Source organism: Barbatula barbatula, assembly GCF_947034865.1.
Source record: "Barbatula barbatula genome assembly, chromosome: 18".
Taxonomy (NCBI): domain Eukaryota; kingdom Metazoa; phylum Chordata; class Actinopteri; order Cypriniformes; family Nemacheilidae; genus Barbatula; species Barbatula barbatula.
The window spans coordinates 7,205,567-7,228,233 of NC_136781.1; the positions used below are offsets into that span (position 1 = coordinate 7,205,567).

Genomic DNA, 22,667 nt, shown 5'->3' on the forward strand with positions numbered 1-22,667 from the left:
ACTCTTCTTTAAACAGTAGAGCTGCCTTTTTGACAAGACTATGATCTTAAGTGCAAATCTTGTTCACACACAGCCATGGTGGAGGAGGAAGATCTCATCTGCTCTTTCTCTTACTGTAATGATTAGCTGTCTTGGACTGAATTCTGCAGTCAATAATTAGCTTCATACGTCGAAGCATCTTGTAACGGGAGTAAAATGCTATTAATCCAATGTGTTTGGCTACTGCACGCAACAGCAACTGTGCGATAAATCCAGCAACAATACCATTTTTTGGGACAATGTTAAAGTATTGATGCTTTCATTTTAGTATGTGCCAGTATTGATAATAACTTTATTTTGACTAATGCTGTCATTTAAAAAAAATGTAATATATTTGTTACATTTAAAGCTGCAATCTGTAACCTTTTATGTTAACACAATACAAATCTTATAATTATGATATATCATTTTGAAGGTCTAGTGTATGAAATTTGGCGACATTTAGCGATAAGCGAATTGTAACCAAGTCAGACTGTGACACTTTGCTCACATTTTTCTTCTGTTGGTGACATTGTGTGGCAGCGTTTAATTGCAATACAAACACTGCATGGTTTTAGTTTAAAGCATTACAGAAATTGAATGAAAACAAGAATTTGTACTTGTTCGGGTTTTGAATGAGTTTTGAGCCCAGTACAGATAGATATCAGTGTCAATTAGCTTTTCCCAGTTTTCGTCTGCATTTGACACTCATATATTGTATAACTGTGTTGTTCTTACAAGTGATGCAAGTGCTTTCCATTACTTTGTAATGCCAACCATGTAATGCACTCGTCCAAAACATAGTTCCACATAACTGCCGTATATATTAAACATCAAATGTGGTCTGATAGCCGTCATTGTTTGGCATCACGCAGCTTTCAGTATTGACAGACAAATTATTTGTTGTGTGATATCACTCGGTATTAGTGAATGATATAAAAACACGAAATTCATCTCCGATACTGCAAGTAGGGTCTTGTGTCGCATCAACAGCGAAGTCTATTATTGTAAAAAGCATCTAGTAAAGCAGAAGAAAAAAAAACGGCGGAACATCCACCATGCTCTCATCTATAAGAACACGGAACTGCGCTATGCAAATACTTTATCTGATATTTCCCTATTACAAATGTGGTTGATTACTGCCAAAAAGAAGGATGTTGCAGGTGTCCGCACTGTCTAACAGTAAAACTAGAACTTTGGAATCTACTGATATGCACCTGTCTAATAATATAGACTGAGCGATGGGAATATGATACAGCTGCGTTTACAAATTACAAGCTACGTAAAACAAGTAATGACAAATTGGCTAAAGGCAAAATGCCATGAATTCTGTGCTATGAAGTGTATAGCGTCAGATCGGACACATTCTACTATTTTGCATCTACATGTAGGAAAGAGCCTACGTAAACTGATCAAAGGTTTTCTTTTGCATAATCCGTGATATATGATGTCTGCATTACCACAGGATGGGAAGCTGGGAGGATAGCAGGGCAAGTTTCGATGGATGCAGAGAGCAGGAATGTGTCTCCTGCCTACTCAGGAGACGGGGGCGCGTGGGACTCACATGTTTATCTGTCTAGCCCAGTTAAAATGCTTCTTGAAGTAAACTGATGACTGGCATCCTTCAAAAGTACTTCATTACTGTCTATAGCTAGTCTCGTGTGCAAATCTCTAATTTACTCGCACGAATATACTTAAAAATCCTACAGTGAACTATAACTTTGATTTGATGTATTGCTCGATTAAACAAAAAGTGTTGCTCTGGTAATGCACAGTTGTAGATAGAACTCTCCGGTGAATTTGTTTGTAGTTCTTTGTATCACACAGTGAATGAATCTGACCTTGAACTAAGATCTGCAGAGTCTCAAGGGGAAAGTGCCATAACAACAGCGAATAGTCTGAGAATAACGGCACAAAACAGAAATTCCTGTCAGAGGACGATGTAATATGGCTCATGTGTTTCACGATTGTTTTATATGGCATAGCAACATGTCTTCAACAATACAGAAATATTATTTTACATTGTTTAGCTATTATTATTATTAGTTATTATTATCATATTTTTTTTTATAATGACTGCTGATTTTAGACGTGCTGCATTGGTTTGTTTTCTTATCATGGATCACAGTTGAACAGCTGTGAAGGGGATGCCCTCCACTCTGCTACCATCTGGTGGTAACTTAGTGAATCTCATGTATATTTATGTCTATTTTCCTAAGGTTGTTAAGCAAAAATGTTTGTCGTCTACCAAAGTAAACAAAACAACTATTTTTGTTTTAAACTAACCCCCTACTTTAAATACAAACGAAATGTGGACAATATACCAAATTTTAATCTTCAACACTTCTGCGTTCTACTCACATTTGACATGCATTTGGATACATTGTATAATTGAATACAGTCTTGAAACATTTAGCCGCCAGAGAGTCACACGTCTTTGGTCAGACCGCTGTTTCTTCTAAATTAGTCACTGTGTCAGTGTTCACTCATATCTGATACCCTTTGCCTTGTTTGCACGTATCGTCTGCAAAAGATCTAATGAGGGCTGCTATTCAGTTATTGAGATTCTTTTGACCGCTTGCTCGTGCACACAGTCACAAGAATGTAGTGTGTTCGATAATTGTTTTATCAAATTGTGCAACCCTGACAATGTTACATCAATGCAAAGTTTTTTTTTCTCATGCCTCATCAGGTCAAGGCACCCTTTCGTGACAACAAATTATAAATATACTTTCAAATAATGGAATGTTTAAAATGAGGCTGGGTAAAAAAAAGTTGTTTTACCTTGTTTATCTTTTACAAGCATTATAGTTGCATTTAATGCTGTGTTAATCTCATTACTGATTGGCTTAGACGTGTGACCGCAGCAGGATATGAAAACGTGTTTTGTTGCTGTGAATAGAAAAGAGTGAGCGAGATGAATAAATTGTTAAATGAATCTTGACTACGTGTCCTCCACACGTACTGACTATTAACAGAAAAACCAAAGAGATGTATTAGTACATGTTGCTGTGTCTATGGTGGGGTGAAGACCGGTCTCCTGTGGCTTTGGAGTCTAGTACCAGCTATTTCCTCTCTTCCCCCATGTGCAGTTCCACTTTAATCTCCACCCTCGCTCAGGAATGCCACAGTGGAAATGAGGAAGCCCTAACCGGTGTTCCTGGCATGAAGCTCATATCTCTGGGAAAAAACAGGGTTGTTGTGTACATAATTTCTTACTGGAGCTAGGATACATTCTTCTGTGGCTGTATTTTTACGTCATCTGCTCACAAGGCATCACATGATCTCACACGAGCCTGTCTGAGTTCCATGAATATTGTCTGTACAAGTGACTGAACTTGCTTAGGTTAAAGCCATTATGTATGGCCCATTAGCGGAAGCCTTTGAGAATGATTCGTCTACATGAAGGGGCAAATATATGTGTTTTACAGCAATTATAGTGCACTTTCCGCTAAAAGCATGAGTGAATGTATTTGTTGGGTTTTAGATCAATGGCGCATTTACCTCTTTGTTTGTTTGCCTACAGCTGGATGACCCTTCAGTGTTCCCAGCCGTGATCGTGGAGCAGGTGCCCGCCGCTGACCTCATGCAGGTGTACTCTGGATTGGAGGCAGATGAGGTGACGAATGGCATTATGGTGGACGCCATTCAGGACGTGGTGGAGGAAAACATCATGGGAGATGTGGGGCTGTCTGGTGAGTCCGACCGTATACTATAAGCCAATCAGAATCGAGGAGCAGCTCATTTGTAGATATGCTATTTATTTAATGTATTATTTACAGCATCATTTATATTTTAAGAAACCCATGATCATAGATTTGACCAGTATTTCATCAAATATAACTATTTGCTTGTTGTGTTTTTTCCATAGTAGAGACCCCAGTCTCAGGCGGAGAGGACAATATGGAAACAATTGTGGCAGCTGAGGCCCTGCTGAACATGGAATCTCCTAATAACATCCTGGATGAGAAGCGCATGAGTATGTAATGACTCACTGGCTGTTTAGACTCTAATGTTTATTCAGCATTACTTGTGGGAATACTTTCTGAAAACACATTATACGGTCTTGTCATGTTAGCACATCCTGATGCTATTTCTTGTAGAAGTAGTTTTTTTCTTACAAGTTTTTGAGAAGGCTGCATTGTAAACAAATTCACATTCTTTGACCTCCACTGCTCCGTAGTTCACGCATATGGGAATATACTGGAATCAGACCTGACCTACATTTCCCTGCGCCCGGAGCATCTTTCAAATGGCATGGATATTCATATGGACGAGGAGACGTCATCGATGGATGAAGTCCCTCAGAGGAACTCAAAGCCTGCCAGAAAGAAAGGTACCACAATCCTCCAGTATGGGGCGGTGTGCACATCATTGTTGCCTGTCTGCTTTTCTGTATCATAAACTAAAATGATTATAACCCCTTTTGGATATTTTTGCGTTCTTTCGAACTATTTTTTGTGATATAATGTCGCTTAACCAGTTGACTATGTGCTGAATATAACGTCACCTGAAATACTTTATAAACTCTGATAAAGTCTATACTTATTCAGTGTGCCTTTCCCACTTTTTATGTTGTTTCTACCCTTCTGGACAAAAGACTTCTTAATGTATTTGATGCTCTGATGGCGTCTGAAATTCTTTAAAATATCCATTCTTGCAATCTTCCCGCAGTGCGCAAACCAAGATCGGTGCGGCCCTGCTCCCCCATCACCAATCCGTCTTTCCCACTGAAGAAAAAAAGCAAGGAGGGCAAAGGTAAGCGTGACCTCAGACAGCCTCATGAGAGTTAAGAGGAAAAGTTGGAAGGTAGCGGATCTATCTCCTGTATGAGCTGTACACCGCTGGCCGGGGCTTTGCGGCAGGACCAGGCTGCTTAATTGATGAGGTGCTCTCAAAGTGCTGCATTTGTGAGGGAACTAAAAGTGATAGTGGGCTGGAGGGTACATCGATGCTGTCCTGATAGAGGCCCTTATGCATGCGTACCGTTCCCAGCTCGGCGAGGAGACCGGCCGCATACATATACATCACCCTGACACTCAGGTCTGGTCTCTCTCCAGCCCCGGTTGCCGGGGAAGCTGTTTTTAACCACTTCTGGCAAAAGCACACGACAAACAAGAATAATCTACTGCCAAGCTCCTCTAATTAATTTCCAGCCCTGCTCAGGCTAGCTTGAACTCAGAATTGATTTATTAAGGTTATGAGAACGAATACAATAATTGCACCTCTGCCAATTCCGGTTATTAAATAAAACCTGAGGAATCGGGTGTGAAATATGAAAGGCGGTTAAGCGTTTTATAAGTCTAAACTTTTAATGAGTCAATGGAGGTATAAACAAAAGACCTTCATTCTTATAGGTAACACTATCTACCTGTGGGAGTTCCTTCTGGCCTTACTGCAAGACAAAAACACCTGTCCCAAATACATCAAGTGGACTCAAAGAGAGAAAGGCATTTTTAAGCTGGTCGACTCCAAGGCGGTGTCCAAGCTGTGGGGCAAGCACAAAAACAAGCCTGATATGAACTATGAGACCATGGGTAGAGCCCTGAGGTGAGCCAAAGTCTAAAAATACATCACCCAAGGGGATCGATCATAGTCTGAGAAACTGCTTTTCTTGAACTCCTATTTCCTTTTTCTCTTTTAGGTACTATTACCAGAGGGGCATACTGGCCAAGGTTGAAGGACAAAGGCTTGTTTACCAGTTTAAGGAGATGCCGCCAGACTTGGTCATTATTGATGAGGACGAAAGCCAAGGGGGCGACCCCAGTCCCGGATACGCAGGGCACCGCTCCGCTCCTCACGGACGGGGGATAGGGCGTGGCACATCGCGCGCGCAGGGGAAAAACTCAGGAAATACGCAGGCCAAGACGGTGAAAAGAGAAATAAGCCCTCATCTGACGAGCAACGGAAGACAAGCAGAACAGCTGCTGCAGGCGGTTCACGTTCTTCAGCCCAATCAGGGAGCTGCAGTCCCTGCGCCTACACACTCCGTAAGGTGAGAGGCGTGCCGTGCATCTGCACAAACACCTAGTATATACCTCAGATGTGAGCAGGAGGTGTAGAGATGTATGTACGTGTGAACTCATGCTTTGAAGCCTACTGCCAACATAGGCAGCTGCCTTTTTAGGCAGCATCCTAAATTACATTATGCCTCGTAAGTGACTTTTAAAATGCACAGCAAATCCAGTTGATTCCTTACGTTTGATGTTAAACTGTTGATAGGTATACTTTCTTTACCCTTTATGCTGTCTTGGATTATCTCAAAATATGGCTTTAATGTAAAATTTGGTAAAGTTACTAATATGTTTAACATAAATAAATAGTGGATTTTATATAACCACTATTTCTGCAAAACAAGTATAAAGCATAAAATTTAAAATAAGGCATTTTAAGATGATTATAAATTTGGTGTCGGCACCAATAGCCATGTGGTTAGCAGTGCAACACGAGTTCGATTCCCGTCTCGGCAGTCCTTTGCCGGTCCCACTCCCCTGTCTGTATCTAATGCTTTCCTGTCTGTTCACCACTGTAAAAAACTATATTTATTCCAACATGATTGAAATAGTCAACAAGCTATTTTAAGTTCCGTCTAAAGTGTTCTCTCTATCTTTCAGGACTATTAATATGCCCGGCTCTGTTCCCATGGTCATCACATCAGGATCGCAAGGAGGAGGCCCAGTCACCCTGCAGACCCTGCCCCTGTCCTCCGTTCTGAGCACTGGGGATTCTTCCACCCACGCCTCCCCGCCTCGGGTCATTCTTCACACCGTGCCTTCCTCTAGCCCTGGGGGTAAAGATGTGCTCACCATCCAGACTGCCTCTCTCACTACAGACAGCATTCAGCACCAGCAGCTCCTTGTCTCCACGCTGAGCTCATCCAGCAGTGGAGTCATCAGCACCACGCAACAGCAAACCGCTTGTCTTAACGGCATCACCCGCCTGGTCACCCTCAACGGCAATGGGCAGCCTGTAGTGGCTCAGCAGCCTGGGACGGTCATCGCTACCGTCCTGAAGCAGAGTGAGCTTCAAGGCCTGCAACTGAAAGAGGAGATGCTAGACCCCCAGTACCTCCAGTGTCTCGTCAACAGCAACCCCAACTTGTTCGCGTACTGTAAAGAGGAGGTCGACGAGGGAGCAGCGGAGCTGAGCTACAGGACTGTGATCATCAACAATGCAGGTCAGGAGCTGAGCCAGACCCACAACGGACACTTAAATGTGGGTCTGCTCGCCAGCAGCCCCAGTGAGGGTCTCACCCCTGTGGATGAGCTGGAAGTAAGGGGAGAAGTCGCCCTGCACGCAGAACATGAGGCCAAAGAGTTCTCTCAAGAGGTCTCTCACGATATGCAGGAACTGCCGGTTACCATGCAGATGTCAGCTTCCCACTTCATCCAGGTAAAAACAGAGCCGGCTGATACCTAAAGCATCAGCGGTGGAACATGGACACAATCGGCCAACATGTTGGATTTTTTTTCAGTGGAGCAGATGATCTGTGATTTATTGCTCTTGATTGTTAGAATCACCGCTGACCTGAAGACTGTCGTTTACTCAATGTTGTTGTGAAATTGTACTTTTGATATTGAACGTTAAGGGATACCGACTGTGATGTCATAAAAGCTCTTTTTGGCCTGCTCTCTGTCACCCCCTTTGAACCCCACCAAGAGAGCAGCCGTTCTCCAACCAGGGAAATTCCCACCGCATGTGCCAGTTGAGATGTTTTCGTCTCTGCTCATCTCCACAGACAAATCCAAAGACTTAATCCAGCCGACGGACCACAGGAGTTGGTGGATAGCCAAAATAAAACCAACAACATACCGTTGACTTCAGGATAAAACAGTTCCTTAGGATTCACAAGTGGAGATGCCTTTGTTTCTCTTTCAAGTAGAGATCTCATTGGACTTCAAACCCCATAAGTATGCCTCTTGGAATAAGACAGAGAGAGTGCCTCATGGGAAGGCTGCAGGTGTTTAATGATTTGTTTTTTGAAGTGATGGGTTGAAGGGAGGATTAAATATACACTGTTTTTCAAACAGAATTAGGACATTATCTCATTCCCTTTACAATAATACCATCACGCTCAAATTCAAAGCAATGCTTTTTTTTACGGAAGTGGGCATTGTCTGTCCAAAGAGACAGTTCAAGTAGACTTTGTGTGTGTATATAATAAGACTAGAGAATATAGCGACAAATTCCAAAATCATCTGCTGAAGTATTTCCCCGATTATAATCTTGTTCATATGAAATGGAACGCAGTATATATACATATATAAATATAATATACAACGGAGATTCAATTTATGGCCACAAATTTATTTATTTTCTGAATTTAAAATTCTGTATAAAAGTCTTTTTAAACGAATGCAAAAATGAGGGAAATTATGCAGTGTGTAGGGCTAATTTTACCCATAACATAAAACTAGTATGTTTGTTATCGCAAGCTGTATTTTTCAATTCAGAGCATTCCATGTAATCTGCACACCTTTCATATTTTATCTATTTTTCAATATACGGGGATACAAAAGTAGCTTTATGAGCTTTATGCTGTTCTTGTTCACTGTGACATGTTTAAAGCCATTTTTACAGAGCGTATGTGCTATAAATGCCTTTGGTTCTGCCTTTCGAGCTGTCATACTTTTACCCTTTTTTACTTTATTGATGCTTTTCTTTACGCACCAGTTTTTCAGGACAAAGTTTAACACCGATTTTGTCTCAGGCGCAGCTGGTGTTGTCTGTGACATTTAGATAGATGCTTCTAGACTTGTTAAATGTATTTATTTGTAGTTGATGCAGTCTTCAGTGTTTGGCCTCAATTCCTCCCTCGCCTCATTTATATACAATGAATCTAGAGCACACTCTCTTAATAGCTTCATTTCCACTAGCAGACCGTGTGGTCGTTGCCCCCTTGTTCATCACAAACAAAATTCGAGCTAAATTGAGTGAAGTCAGGTGTAAATGTGGACGTCCTGACACCCAGAAGCCGATGGTGGGCAGCAGGCCTCTGCCCCAACTCTTTTCGTCTGGAACCAGAGCTCAGCGAAATATTGACAGTGGTGCACTGACAATCGTGGCTACAACTTGTATTATGCAATACTATGTCAACAGGACAATCCGTGATCTTTTTCTTATAAGAGAATTGTTCCGCTGCACTGCACTATGGCCAGCATGTGACCTGTTTTGTGTAAAATGTTGTCGACCACAGGTTTTGACGTTTAAGGGTAAACGTATGCCAGTGCTTTTCCTATAATTTTACCTTGCCTTTTCTTGGAGCTTTTCTTTTGTTTTTAATATTCTTGTAATAGAATAGATTTTTTTCTAAAAAAAAATTTAAGTGAGACAACCAAAGGAGAAGAAATATAATAAAAACACATTTTGCCTTAACAGAAACTTGTGATATCCTGTTCCCTTTTGCATTGAAACATTTCAACTCAAGATTACATATTACCTGAGAAAAAGAAGGTTGTTGCCAGCACCGTTCCATTGTTTAAAACAGCTTCTGTTCCCGGTTCATCCCCACAAGCGCTTCTTCTGTTAATATGAATTAACAGAGGTCAGATGCACTCGCAGGTATCTCACAACATCTTGCTGTGAATCAAATCTGCTGCAGGGAGCTCTGTTTCGAACCATATGCGCTCTTATTCAACTCGACTCTTCCGTCTGGAGAATATACAGTTGCCGCAGCAACATCGGGCGCGGGCAGAACGAGCGCAATCTGTTAACTACAGAAAATAAAAAGGCAAAAGAGTAATTGAACAATCAAAGATGAGAAGCTAACGGGTGCCCTCGTTTGAGTGGGTGAGAAAGAGCATAGGCATTTTAACTGCGTCCGCTCTTCTCTTATGTGGAATGAAATGAATTTGGTTGGCAAATGTAAACAACTATAATGTTGGATGTACGTCCTGCAGACACAAAACGGTTTTCACACCTGCAGCTCTGTGTGCGCCATGACTTGGGGAGAGGATAGAAATGATTGTGTTATTACTCAGTGGCTTGGGTTTGGAGAGGCGCTCGCTGGTCGTAGCCTACACTCTGGGATGTGTGTGTGTGTGTGTGTGTCTGTGTGTGGGTGGGGGGCATGTGTTTCTGCTGATGGAGCCATCTGGCAGCTGGTACATGCTGGAGCTCTTACCCCCAAGTCTACTATTCACACACAGCTGCAGATTACACAGCACTCTGAACCCTACAGGCAACACAGAAAATAAAACAATAACATCCAGGAAAACACAATACTCGAACTGTTAAATGCAACTGTAGCTACAAGTATGAACTGTGCTAAATGGTAACTGAATGTGGTTATTTATTAAAAAACGGTTGGCACGGTTTGAACATCCTCTTGCGCTTTTCTACAAATATTGCATCACGTGTATCATGCATAAAATTCCCCCTGCCCATCAACATGGACATTTAAAAATTTAGTTAAAATGAATATAAAGGGACGACTGAAGCTAGTTTTTATATTCCAGTGAAAAGCCTTTTTTTTGCGACTCAATCTTAAAATAAAGTGCTACAAAAGGTTGGGAAACCAAAATGGTTCTTATAAGATCCATTTTTTATTTATTTTTATTGTCCGAAGAACCTTCTACTACAAAGAACCCTTTGTGAAACAGAAAGTTTCTTCAGATATTATTCAGTGGTTCTTTAAATGGTTCATGAATTGCACTGTGAAGCAACTCTTCAATACTATTCTATAATTTTAGTTATTGCGCAGAAACAATACAGAAGACACATTTTTGACCTTTTGGAACAATACGCCTCAATTGTGAAAGTTTTTTTCACAGAATATGTAGAGTAAATTTTCATATGGGAAGTTATTGAGATTAACGCTACCTTACATTAAAGTGTGGTGTAACTTGATTTTTTTTCCCCATAATTCCTTTGCCATGTGACACCTACATTTTTAAAAGTACAAATGCTTTGTGTGGTCTCCTAAATTAATATGAGATCAACTACACGCGTTCAATTACAAGCTATTTCAATTTCTAAAAAAAAAGTGTAAAAATATAACGTGTGAAGATGAATTATACAGTAGCATGCGCTGCAGGATACTCCGACTGTGTGACCTGACATGTTAACTACCTATTACATGTGGTAAGTCCTAAAAAGTAAATCTTAGATGTCAATAATATCCGTTTAATTCCTGAAAACCTATTTTTAAGATTTATAATCCCCAAACTGCTAAACGGAAGCAACCTTTTATAGTTCAAAAAGAAGAATTCAAGAAAAGTAGGCCTATTGAAATTTGCAGACAGTCGTGATTCAGCAGTCATTCCAGGTCTTTAAAATCAACACAGCTGCAAAAATGAGCTCTAGGAACGGTCTATTTTTAAAGTAAGACGACAAGAAGCTGGAGGCCAATCACATGCTTGAAGAGAGCGAGTGTTTATGGCATCATGGCCTCTCTCTAGTATGGAGTGGCGGGGTGGCTGAAGGATGGTGGTCATTAGAAATCTGCCTCCAGCGAGGAGCAGTGCTAAGATTACTCACACACTAGGATATTGCTTTACACACGCGCACACAGAGAAGACCAAACAATGCTCTCATTTCTCTACTGAACTAAAACTAATGACATCCATTCCAATTATGTCCTTTGTTCATCACTTTATATTAACATCAAAAAGCGGTCGTTTCACAGCGAGCGTTTATGGAAGTTAAAAGCAATTTTCTGACATTGCTATTAAACTTCTAACCCTGTATCCCTCCGCCGCTTGAATTGATAAAATTTCAGCTTTGAAAAATGAAACGATCAACACTCTGCTTTATTTCCCATGTCATATCAACCCAATGCATAACACTACTACCATATGCACATAGAAACACTGGAGGGCAGTAGTGACACATCTCTGTCACAGCGTTTCTCTCCCCTAGAAGGCCGTAGACTGGTTTCGAGCAGAAAACCCAGGCAACCTGCTCCAAGTATACGAGTTAAATCCTGGGACCTAAAACAAACAGCTTGGAGGTAAATTACAATGCACTTTTGATGTGCTAACAAAAGGAATTAATTCACATGCCTACTTGTGTGCAATGTGCAGTCTCTCCACCTCCTTTCGCAGATTTTTTGCCCTCAGACTAATGCAGTCACTGTTACTGCAGGCTTACAGTACTTTCAATCTTTTGCATCTTAGCAGTGCTTGAGTGAAATTTTCTTAGGTTTGTTTATCTGCAGTACATCTAAATGTGGCCGTTAGTTGTTATAGCTACATACTGCTGCTGAAGTCTTACTATTATTTGCTGAATTCAAAATGCGAACACGTGTTCGCTTATTTAACGGCTATTTGTTTTTTGGTAAAAAAATACTCGAAATGCATAATTCCTGTGTCCCAAGACTGATTTTATAATAACTGATGTTTTACTCCCTATTTAGTAATAAATTTTAAGACTTTATGTAACCCTCAGTATGACGGCCCCGGTTATGTTTGAGGTATCATTCTGACAGCGTCGCATCAAGATGAGTGCCGGTGTCTCAAAGGACTTTCAAGCATTGTGTTAAAAAACAGGATTGGATGTAATATGCCTTCCATGAGATGTTTTCAGTTTTTGCTTTGATCCATTTACCCCGGGTCTCTAGTAAATTAGATCTCAGTATTTGCAGACGAATGAAGTGTTTTGAGAAAAGAGATGGCTGATGAAGATTGCATTTAAAAGAAAACTGACCGTGGATGTGAAACAGATAAACATCAAGGTGAGTTTTAACTTCCTGTATGTTTGATTTGTGGCTTTATGGCGGTTGTTTGTCACAGATGTGGCATCTTTTGTTTTGAGATGAAAGCCCAGTGTTCTGCTCCTTTTGTTGCTTTCTCAGAATTGATGTATTGGTGTGCTGCCAGTATAATGCCTTTTAAGGTTTGCTTGTGCCTTGTGAGAATATCGAAAAATATACATGTTGCTTATCTGGTTTTGTATAGTCCCGAAGCTTAGCTGGTGGTACATGGCACTGGTGATGGATTAAATATAATTTGGATGTAGATATGGTCCCACTTGTCAAGTTAATTACATTTCACGACAATAAAATTTGTAATAGATCCCGATTGCTCACTCCTGATAACCACTTTGTAATTTATGAGCGTTATTGAAGGGAAATGTTTAATGTGGGTAACTAGAAATCACTTTCTTTTCTGAATACAACTGCTTCTTATTTTATACCTTTATGTCTCTGTCTACGGTATATTTGCAGAAACCAATGAATCTGCAGAAGAGATATTTACTAACTGCTTGTCACTGTTCCTCATCCATTTTATGACACTGTGTCTTTTTAGATAATTTAGCAGCAACTGAATTTTTTTTTACGCAGCAACAAGTTAGTAGCAGACCTTGAAACTTTTATTCAAAAGAAAAAAGTTGCATTAAGACTCAATAAATGAATTTCATAAAGCATTTCTGTTAGATTACGAGAATTGATTGTAACTCAGAGACTTAAATGTAAAATGATAGGGTTAACAATGTCACTGTAACTGTTTGATCTGCTGTTCTAAACTGAAAATGAGGCTTTTTTTCTGAAATGAATTCAGAGTTCTAAGCAATCATATTTTAGCATTAAAGGGATAGTTCATCCAAAAATGAAAACTTGGTCATCATTTATTCACCCGCATGCCTTCAAAACCTGTATATGATTCTTTCTTCTGTTAAACACAAGGAGATTTTTGGAGAAGTGGTTTTCTGTCCTTACAATGTAAGTCAATAGGGCATCGATGTTGTCTTGTAACCAACGTTCTTCAAATTATCTTCTTTTGTGTTCTACAGAAACAAGAAAGTTATACAGGTTGATGAAAGATTTTTCATTTTGGGTAATCTACGCTTTAAATACATTTGAAATAATATTTTATCATATAAAAATGCAATTGAATGTACATTTACTCATATTACCGGATTTCTAATGCCTCTGATCAAGGGCCTTCAACAAGGTTCATGTCATGTACAGCTTTTGTGTCCAACATACACACACATAAAACACACAAAATGGAACTAAAACAATTTCTGTTTGCTGAGCAACAGTAACTACATGTAAATGGATGGTTCAGACCACAGTAACAGTCCATAGCATTCTGTTCAAGTTCCTGTTCTGCATTTTAAAGAAGATAAAGAAAAGTGCAAGATTACTTATATTAGTTCATACAAAATCAGCAATCTTACAAAATGCAGCAGTGTATAGAAGAGAATTACATATGGGTAATTGGCATGGCATGCGATGTGACCGTATGCTGTATGCTATTATCTAATACACTAATCTTATATAACCGTAATATATTGATTCTGTAATAGTCATACATGCAGTTTAAACGACAATATTTATAGAGATCCTTCATAGAATGTTTGTACTTCTATGTTTGGCAATTTGTCATACTTTAAGATATAAAATGAGCTAGCGTAGTTGGAACAGTTAACATTGTGAAAAATAACAAAACTAAAACATTGGACGTGGTATGCATACCCATATACTGTATGTATACATATACATTTAAAATGAAAATATTGAGAACCATATACTGTACGTTTTAGACAAAGAATGTGACGCTTCCCACAAATGAAGCTGGTCTACGCATACCCCTGAGCAGCATAGGACCGCTGGTTCAGACCGTCTTCCTCAAACACGTCCCAGCATTCTTGCTATCCACCAGTTGCAAGGCATGACAATCTGACAGATGACCCGTCCTCCCTGGTAAAAGTAGGGATACGGTGAAAAGCCACCCAGGGGCTCATAGTATCGCCGGCAGTAACGGTACCCGCGACGACAGTACTGGCAGCAGTAGCCCTGCTCATCCAGGCTGTTGTCCAGCTCCAACCCAATTTCTCTCTGCGAACACAGTGAGTCAACAGGGTCAGAACACCGGCCAAACAATAGCTGCAATCTCACCGTGGGGCTCATGACTGATGGGTTGATTTTAGCAATAAAAAGCCTCGGCTCGAAAGGGGAATGAAGAGTGATTATGGGGCGTATACATGCAATGACAAAAGCCCTGTCATGCTCAGATATGTCACGAGGACAGTGGCATTTAAAGTAGATGAACTTGATATGCCAAGCTGGGGTATCAGATGTGATATAACGCCCTTGACCTTTCCATTATGCCGCAGGTGGCATCGTTCTGCTTTAGCATCTCTGATTCGAGTCTCTTAACCCGGCTGCCTGACCGTTCTCAATCAGAGCGAGTTTGACACAGACAGCCGCTGAGATAATTACATGCTATTTCTTTCATCGCAGCCCTCCCGTTCCCATAAAGGCATAGCCTAGGCGCCTCGGTCCGAGCGGCAAGCCCTGGGCTCATTTGAGCTTAGAAATGAGAACTCTCCCCCATGCAATCGCCTGCCCTCCTTTGACTTTGGCATAAAGCAAATGGCACGTTCCTACAGCAATTAACATGGTAATGATCACCCAACAAGGATCGGTTTATTTGCTCTCCCAGCCAGGGTGTGAATTGGTGTAAGGGCTAAATGAAAGTGGAGTGAAAGGTAAATTGGGTAGAATTAATGGCCCTTGGCCCTCTCTATTGTGATCGTGTACGCGTGCCCTCTACCCAGGGTTGAGTGCCATGCCTTTGATCCGCCGGCGCAGCGAGATGGGCTCTGAGAAGTACCACTTAACTTTGTATCTCCCGTAACTGTTGGAGCAGATAGAACAGTCGACTTGCACTGTTTCATCTGACTGAGTTTCAATCTTTCCTAGCTGAGGACGCAGAGACAATATGACGTTATCTGCCTGATTAAAAAACGCGGGTCTCGTCACATCAGTTGATGTGCATGCGATTGACAGATGAAGCTGTAGCTCTCTAGGTGTGTGGCAATGGTTCAGATATAGGGTAAAATGTTGTGTTGCATTGTTTTGCTCGAAATTTGAAACCCAGCATATAAACAGGTATACATTAACGTTTTATTTATCTTTTCAGTTTCGAGATAAAACAAGGTGTATGTGCCTGTGCGTGTGAAGACTCATAATGACATTCATTTCCACTTTGGAGACCCATCCCTCATTATATTCCCCATAAACGTACCATGTATGAGTTTTCATGAGCTCAGTATGTGGTGATGAATGGTTGGAAAAATTGCATTCTCCTAATGATTGGACTGCTGCAGGAGAATGTCTGTACTATTTGATTTATTACTCTCACAAATGTATGAAGACAATTACTGATCCATAATGTTTGTCACGTTTAGGGTCAAGAGTGTTGACACAACAATTCATTTTGGAAACGGCACAAAGCCTGTCAGCGTGGCGCTGTTTGCTTTATCAGGCTTTCACAGAAAACCCCCTGCGGGCATGAAAGGTGGATGTTATTTGTGCAAATAAGCGTTTTTCTGCCGTTGAAATTATGTGTGATTAGGATAAAACAAACCGAGTATGAATGCTATTGTTCCGCCGAGGCAAATTTATCAAGCTGATGATCCCTCTGAAACAAGGGTATGTTAATAACTAACATGCTTGAGATGGAATGTGCCAGTGTACTGTATGTTGGACTGACAAGGAATGATGCATTGTGGGAAACGTTGTCAGTCATGCATAAACAAGTAAGAATAATTAAGAGAAGTTTCCTATAGCCGACTATATTGTTTTGTGTTAGCTTCAAAATCCCTGTCATGTTTTCTGTTGTGTTTAACATTACAGACAGCCCAGTGTGATGTAGTTATATTTAATGCAAGATGTATAAAATCCGCTCATTTATTATGGCAGGTCACATCAATTCAATTTTTTTTTTCATCATACAGTTGATTCTTAACTTGACGCCCTGCCGAGTTATTTCACAGACCACGATTTCTGAGAGTATAAATCATCTCAGAGATAATCAGGACGCTAGAGATATGCTATTTCCCAACAGAGTTCCATTAAATATATATTTACAGTATGTGGAGTATACAGTCCTTCACGCATTTAACTTTCAATTATTTGGACAGGCGGATTTAACAGCAGACCTGAGGAAGATTTTGCTTCATTAAAGTGTCTGTGGCAAGTTTAAAGTGAAGTTCCTTTAACTTGACTGTGGTAGACTTCTGGGGTGGCAGCAGTACATCTGCTAGTACTGAAATTCTTAAAGCGAAACCTTCAAGTCAACTCAAACCTATACTACTTACTTTTCTTCTGCAGAAAACAAAAGACTTGTATAGACACAAAACCAATGCAAGTCAATGGGTACCACCGTTGTTCGTTTCCCAACATTCTTCAAAATATATTTTTTTGTGTTCTGCGGAAGAAATGTTCATTTTTAGGAGAACTGTTCCTTTAATGTTTACAAAGCTATTATATATATATTTTTAGGTCAAATGTACAGTGTATGTAACACCAGCAATATTGTAATTCTCCAATATTGACACCTTTAATTGTGATATTTTTCTCATTCGCACTCCTCTCTTCACAACAACAAAACATGTTGTCTTATTCTGCTTCTGTCATAACAGATGAACACTGTATTAAATGCATAGCATTATTTATATTGCTTTAAAAACAATAGCCAAAACAAGTTACATTTTTTTACTACTTGATGCTGATTGTGTAGTGATGCCTGGTATGTTTAAACCAATCAAAGACATTTACGATTACGTGACCAATTAGTATTTGCCTGGCTGGTTATATAAACCGGTTGTTTTAGTCACACAAAAAACTTTCATCGCTATGAGCAATGGAGTGTGGTTTGCCTTCAGGGCTCCCGCTCTTGTACTTCTATTTAACGGTATTAGCTGTGGCTGCTGTAGTGGCCAAGAGAGTTCTCTTACGAGTTCTGTATACATTACTGTTATGCTGAGTGCATCCGGAGGCGGGCTGGTCCTTTATTGTACCAAGTGTTGCTGTGTCACTGTTGCCATGCTATAATTTGCTGTGTAGTCTTGTGACTTTGATTGGTGTGGTCTTTCTTTGCACAGTCGGTGCTGTCGTACTAGCCCGTCCTTAATGTAGGATGCCTCAGCTCCTTGTTTGATTTATTTCCTTATGTGATTTTGGGTGATTGTGTTTTCTTTGATTTATGTCCTTAATATAGTCATCTTGGGGTTAAATTCGCTTCTCCTCCAAATTATTTTAATCTGAATAAATGATTTTTGTATGGGAACTTGTGCCTCTTATCCCTGTCTTTTTAAGTGGTGCGCACATGCGTGACCTTATTTGGGTCGTTTTCCCCTTTAGTTTGGGTTGGCGTAGTCTTCAGGTAAATACTGCAAGTGTATCGAAGGTACTATGCTTTATGTGAACTAATAGTTGTTATTATTTCATCCACTGTTTTTTAGGGAATGCTGCCTATGTGTTTCTCCAGACAACACGCTCCTGATTCAACCGTTGCTTGACCGTGCAGTGTATCTTCAAGTTCTTCAAGTTTAGTCAGTGATCTGTAAGCCAGAATTCTTTCAGCTTGCACGCAGGGTCACGCCGCCTACCATCATCAACTGCACCGCAAGCCTGAGATCCAACTGGACCCAATCATCATAGACTCGTCCTCCCAATCTAGGTCAAGGACCATGATGCAATTTCTCTTTGCGGCCGGATGATAGTTTTTCAGTTTGAAAGATAACCAGAGTCATGCCTGTGCACGTCGCATCTGCTTGCCAGGACTCGGGAAAGGTCAACCCCGTATATCTCAGGCCTTCTGTGAACTTTGATGATTATTTATAAAAAGTGCACAACAGGAATAGGGTTAGTGAAAAATGAATTCCACACCACACCGGCAGACGTTGGCCAGTGGGGCAGCCAACTGGCTCGGGTCTGGGATCCTTTGAAAGGTCTGGGATGTATGGCTTCCCAGCAGCATCTACATGAGTCCAGATTCCAATTACCCTGAGCTACATCCCCTCTGACGTTCACAAAAGCCTTTGTTATCGCTCTGCCCATAAACACAGCCCGCCAGCGCTTATTCTTGGAATTGGCTGGATTGGTGTGTATTAACCAGCTGATAGAAAGAGAGGAATTCAAATAAGAAAGGTGGTTTCATCTGGGTTTGCTTTAATTATACGGAGCGTTGCGGCCGCTGTCGCTGGATGAGGTAGGCAGGCTAGACATTCTCTGGGCCTCTGCAGATAAATGTGCCTTTTTCCCCCTAATGTTTTTCTTTTTTTTCTGTCCCTGTGCTCTGAGAAGTCGCAAGCTAGTTAAGGGAGGTATATACTGCAGTCACGGTGTGCGACGCGTGAGCGTTTTCATCCACGCTACCGCTTGTGACTTCAGGATAATTAATCATTGAACATATGCTTCACATCAAGAAAGAAATAAAGGACAATCTTTTAGCCGCTTGATTCTTCATGCTTTGATAATTAAAGAATGATTAATATATTTATCTATTCATTAATGAGCGACCTTGGGAGCCTGACTTTGTACATCACTCGCTACATAAAATCGAAAAAAGGGAGGCAGGAAAAATTCTTGCAAGGGCTTGAGGAAAGCTTGCTTCCTTTGAAGGCAAAATATCCCTCTCCATTAGCTGCAAGTCATTAAGGGAGTCATAAGTGAACTGGCCTGATTTAAGTAGATATATAGAGCAATTTCAATGCCCTGTGGTCCATATAGTCTGTTTTAAGCTAGGAAAGGGAACATCGATTAATGAACGATTTATATGAAGAAAGAGCAAAGCATGACTGTCTAGCTCAACCATAGTCTGAACATTACTTCTTGCTCATGCTTACGTAGTCGTTTACTGGTAACTGGTCCATGACATCCCTGGTCTGACGTGGTCCTCTCGCCTCCAGCTCTTGCATCTCCTCCACATCTTCTACATCATGGAACTCAGCATCTGAGTTGGAAGGAACAGATAAAGATCGGATCAGTCATCAGTGCACATGCTGCTAAACATGGTCCTGAAAAAATTATATTGTGATCTTTAAAAATGGATATTGTGATCTCTTTGATCTTTCTTGAGAATAAAATCCTCCAACCCTATATAATCCCCAAAGAAAGAGATAAATCTGTTTTTAGAAGTTTAGAAGTTGTGGTAGGCACTCATGAAACTTTTCTTTTACCTTGCCGTTTCTGATTGATTACAACATTTGTGTTATTGCTTGAGCATTAACTGCAAAATTATGTGATAATTTCAAATTCTCCATATTTACATTCATGCATTTGTCTGTTGCTTTTATCCAAAGCCACTAACATTGCATTACACTATTAAATTCTGAGTATGTCAATCACTGGGATCAAACCTGTGACTCTGGCGTTGCTAGCGCCATGCTCTAACCACTGAGCTACAGGTATTTATTTATTTACAGATTGTTTCCATTACACTGACTTACAAGATAAGTAAAGCAAAAAAGAAAGGGCTTGACTCTTCAAGAAAGCTATAAAAATATGACATGTTATTTCTATGGTTAATTTAGAGTTTGTAAACACCTCTGAGAGGAGATGGGTGGATCCAATGAATGGGCAACTCTTGGCAAATCTCCCAGATCTTTGAATTGAGCAGAAACGTTCGATTGGAGATGGGTTCCTCTGCAGGGATCCATATCTGTGAGTCCACCACCTGGATATCTCCCTCGCTCTCCTCATCCAACTGTGAATACAATGTAAACGTCTCATTCATACGGTCCAATCAAGATGAAGCTAACGCTGCCTATTTCTGTCACTTCGATTGATTTTACTCTCTCTCTCAGCAGGGAATCAGGAAACTAACTGCTGACCACAGGTAAAATATTTCATTTGACCTCTCTTAAAGACTATAGTTGTACTTTCCTGTGAAACAGACTTATTTCTTTCCTAGTTTGCCCTTTTCTGACGGCACTAGAGGTGTTGCATTTTAATTCAGGCGACATGGTTAAAAAAATCCTTTAAATTGACTTGAAAGACTATGTGCTAGCCTATTGGCCTATGTTTTAGACACAACAAAGTACAACGTTCCGCATCCCCCAATTACTAATGTTTTACAACTAATATTAATATGCTTAATTTGTTGACTCTGCAGTTCAGGAGCTGTTAAGTAAACTATTACTGCTTAATGATGGTGACTGTATGTCAGTTCGATTCTAATTGAGATCTAGAAATGAGCTTTGGGTAATGTAATCGCATGAAATGTGTGTTTGTTGAGCTTGTAGTTATGTGTAAATACAAATACCAACAAACCACTCCTCCCATGACAAATACTTTTACAAGGTGATTTTCTCCCCGTCTGAGGCGTAATTGCACATTAATAGTTAAGCTTGATGGAGAATCCTGGGGCCATTGTCTGAACTACTGTCATTTATATTAAGTTCCTCGCTGCCTCACCTCCACTTAACCTTTACTTCCCGCTTCCGTTTATTGGAAGTCATTTTTACTGCCATTTCCTGTTTGTTGGGAAGTGTAGCAGATCCATTTCCATCCCATTAAAGCTTCGCTCAGATACTCCTCTCTTTGAGACGGTCAGTTCTTGTACATCACGCTATACTAATGATGACTGGAAAGACAGCCTGCATGACTCGAGCAATGAAGGCTGCTATTTTAATTTAAAATAAAACTAAGAGAGTAATCTAAATAGAGCGCTTTAGTTGGCAATCTAAATTGCATCAAAATGCCTTTTAAGGAAGAAAATAAAGGTTGCTGATCTTGACGGCTTATACTGCAATTGTACAGAAATTTATTGTGGGATAGTTCAGCCAAAAATAAGCGTTCTGTCATAAATTACTCATCCTCAAGTTATTCCAAACCTGAATACATTTCTTGGTTCTGTAGAACACAAAGAAAGATATTTGGATGAATGTTAGCAACTGATAATTCTGGGGCACCATTGACTACCATAGTAGAAACAAATATTGTTTATTTTTTGTTCTGTTAAACACAAAGGACGATATTTTGAAGAATTTAAGAAAACAAAGAGTTCTGGGGCAGCTTTGACTGCCATTTTGAGAACCACCTCAGAAATCTCAGTTGCTAACATTTTGTCCCCTAAAAATGTTTCTTTGCAGTTTAACAGAACAACAAAATGTATACAGGCTATGAACAACTTGAGGGTGAGTAAATGATGACAGAATTTTCAGTTTTGGGTGGAGTATCCCTTTAAAGGGACATCTAAATGTTGCAGAAGGAGAGGTTTTGAAAGTAAAAACTAAAGACACATCTAAACAGAATTATTGAAAGTTATCCTTTTTAAACTTGTGCAATTCATGTCTGCATGTATAATTGTTTCTAGGAGGAAAGTATGAGAAACAGAGATAAGACCAAGCCCACACTTATCCCAAAACTGAACAGTTGTGGTGTGAGCAGGCCGTCGTGATTTCATCGGACACATTCGGACGGTTGGAGACCAGCAGGAAGTTCAGGGATTACTTTCATCATTTCCCAGCCCGAACAAATTGAAAATGGTAAACAAACTGCCAGCATACAATTTCAGCTTGTCACCTGGTTGTGCTTGCAGCCTGCTTTATTTTCTTATCAGTGGCATGCAGTTTCTCCTCAGCCAGCATTGTTTTGTGGTGAAACGCGTCGAGGCAGCTTGCTTTGGGACCACAGTCGCATGCCCTGCGGCTCAGGTGCACTTGGTGCTAATAATGTGGGTTTTAACCTCTGCTTCCTTTACATGCTCACAAGCTTGGCGAAAAGGCCTGCTTCTCTTTCTCCCGGTCCGACACACACGTGCACACACACACACGCGCGCACACACACAATAACAATATTTGGTCTTAATAGCAACTTGATTTATCTCAGTTGTCCATGCTTGCATGTGTATAATCAAAGATTTAGAGATAGAAGGAATGTAAATAAAGACAGTAAGCAGTCCTGCTCAATG

At 40.4% G+C, this 22,667-nt stretch overlaps 2 protein-coding genes across 6 annotated transcripts in view; one reads left to right on the forward strand and one right to left on the reverse strand.

Annotated features, from left to right (window-relative positions):
• Positions 1-9,390, forward strand: part of elf1 (E74-like ETS transcription factor 1) — a 35,509-nt gene extending 26,119 nt beyond the window's left edge. For 3 of the 5 annotated variants that reach the window (XM_079479337.1, XM_079479336.1, XM_079479338.1), the window contains exons 3-9: positions 3,545-3,713; positions 3,890-3,997; positions 4,202-4,354; positions 4,693-4,776; positions 5,376-5,568; positions 5,663-6,013; positions 6,633-9,390. In XM_079479337.1, coding sequence (XP_079335463.1) covers positions 3,545-3,713; positions 3,890-3,997; positions 4,202-4,354; positions 4,693-4,776; positions 5,376-5,568; positions 5,663-6,013; positions 6,633-7,437 — 1,863 coding nt within the window. In that variant the 3' untranslated portion in view covers positions 7,438-9,390. The remainder of the gene's footprint in view (positions 1-3,544; positions 3,714-3,889; positions 3,998-4,201; positions 4,355-4,692; positions 4,777-5,375; positions 5,569-5,662; positions 6,014-6,632) is intronic. The other 2 variants (XM_079479340.1, XM_079479339.1) reach the window with 1 other exon arrangement.
• Positions 9,391-13,309: 3,919 nt separating this feature from the next.
• The window catches only part of tnmd (tenomodulin), a 29,987-nt gene continuing 20,629 nt past the window's right edge, over positions 13,310-22,667 (reverse strand). Inside the window, exons 5-7 of the mRNA XM_079479162.1 lie at positions 20,300-20,459; positions 19,600-19,706; positions 13,310-14,800 (exon numbers count right to left, since the gene is read on the reverse strand). Of these exons, the coding sequence (XP_079335288.1) occupies positions 14,591-14,800; positions 19,600-19,706; positions 20,300-20,459 (477 nt within the window). The 3' untranslated portion in view covers positions 13,310-14,590. The remainder of the gene's footprint in view (positions 14,801-19,599; positions 19,707-20,299; positions 20,460-22,667) is intronic.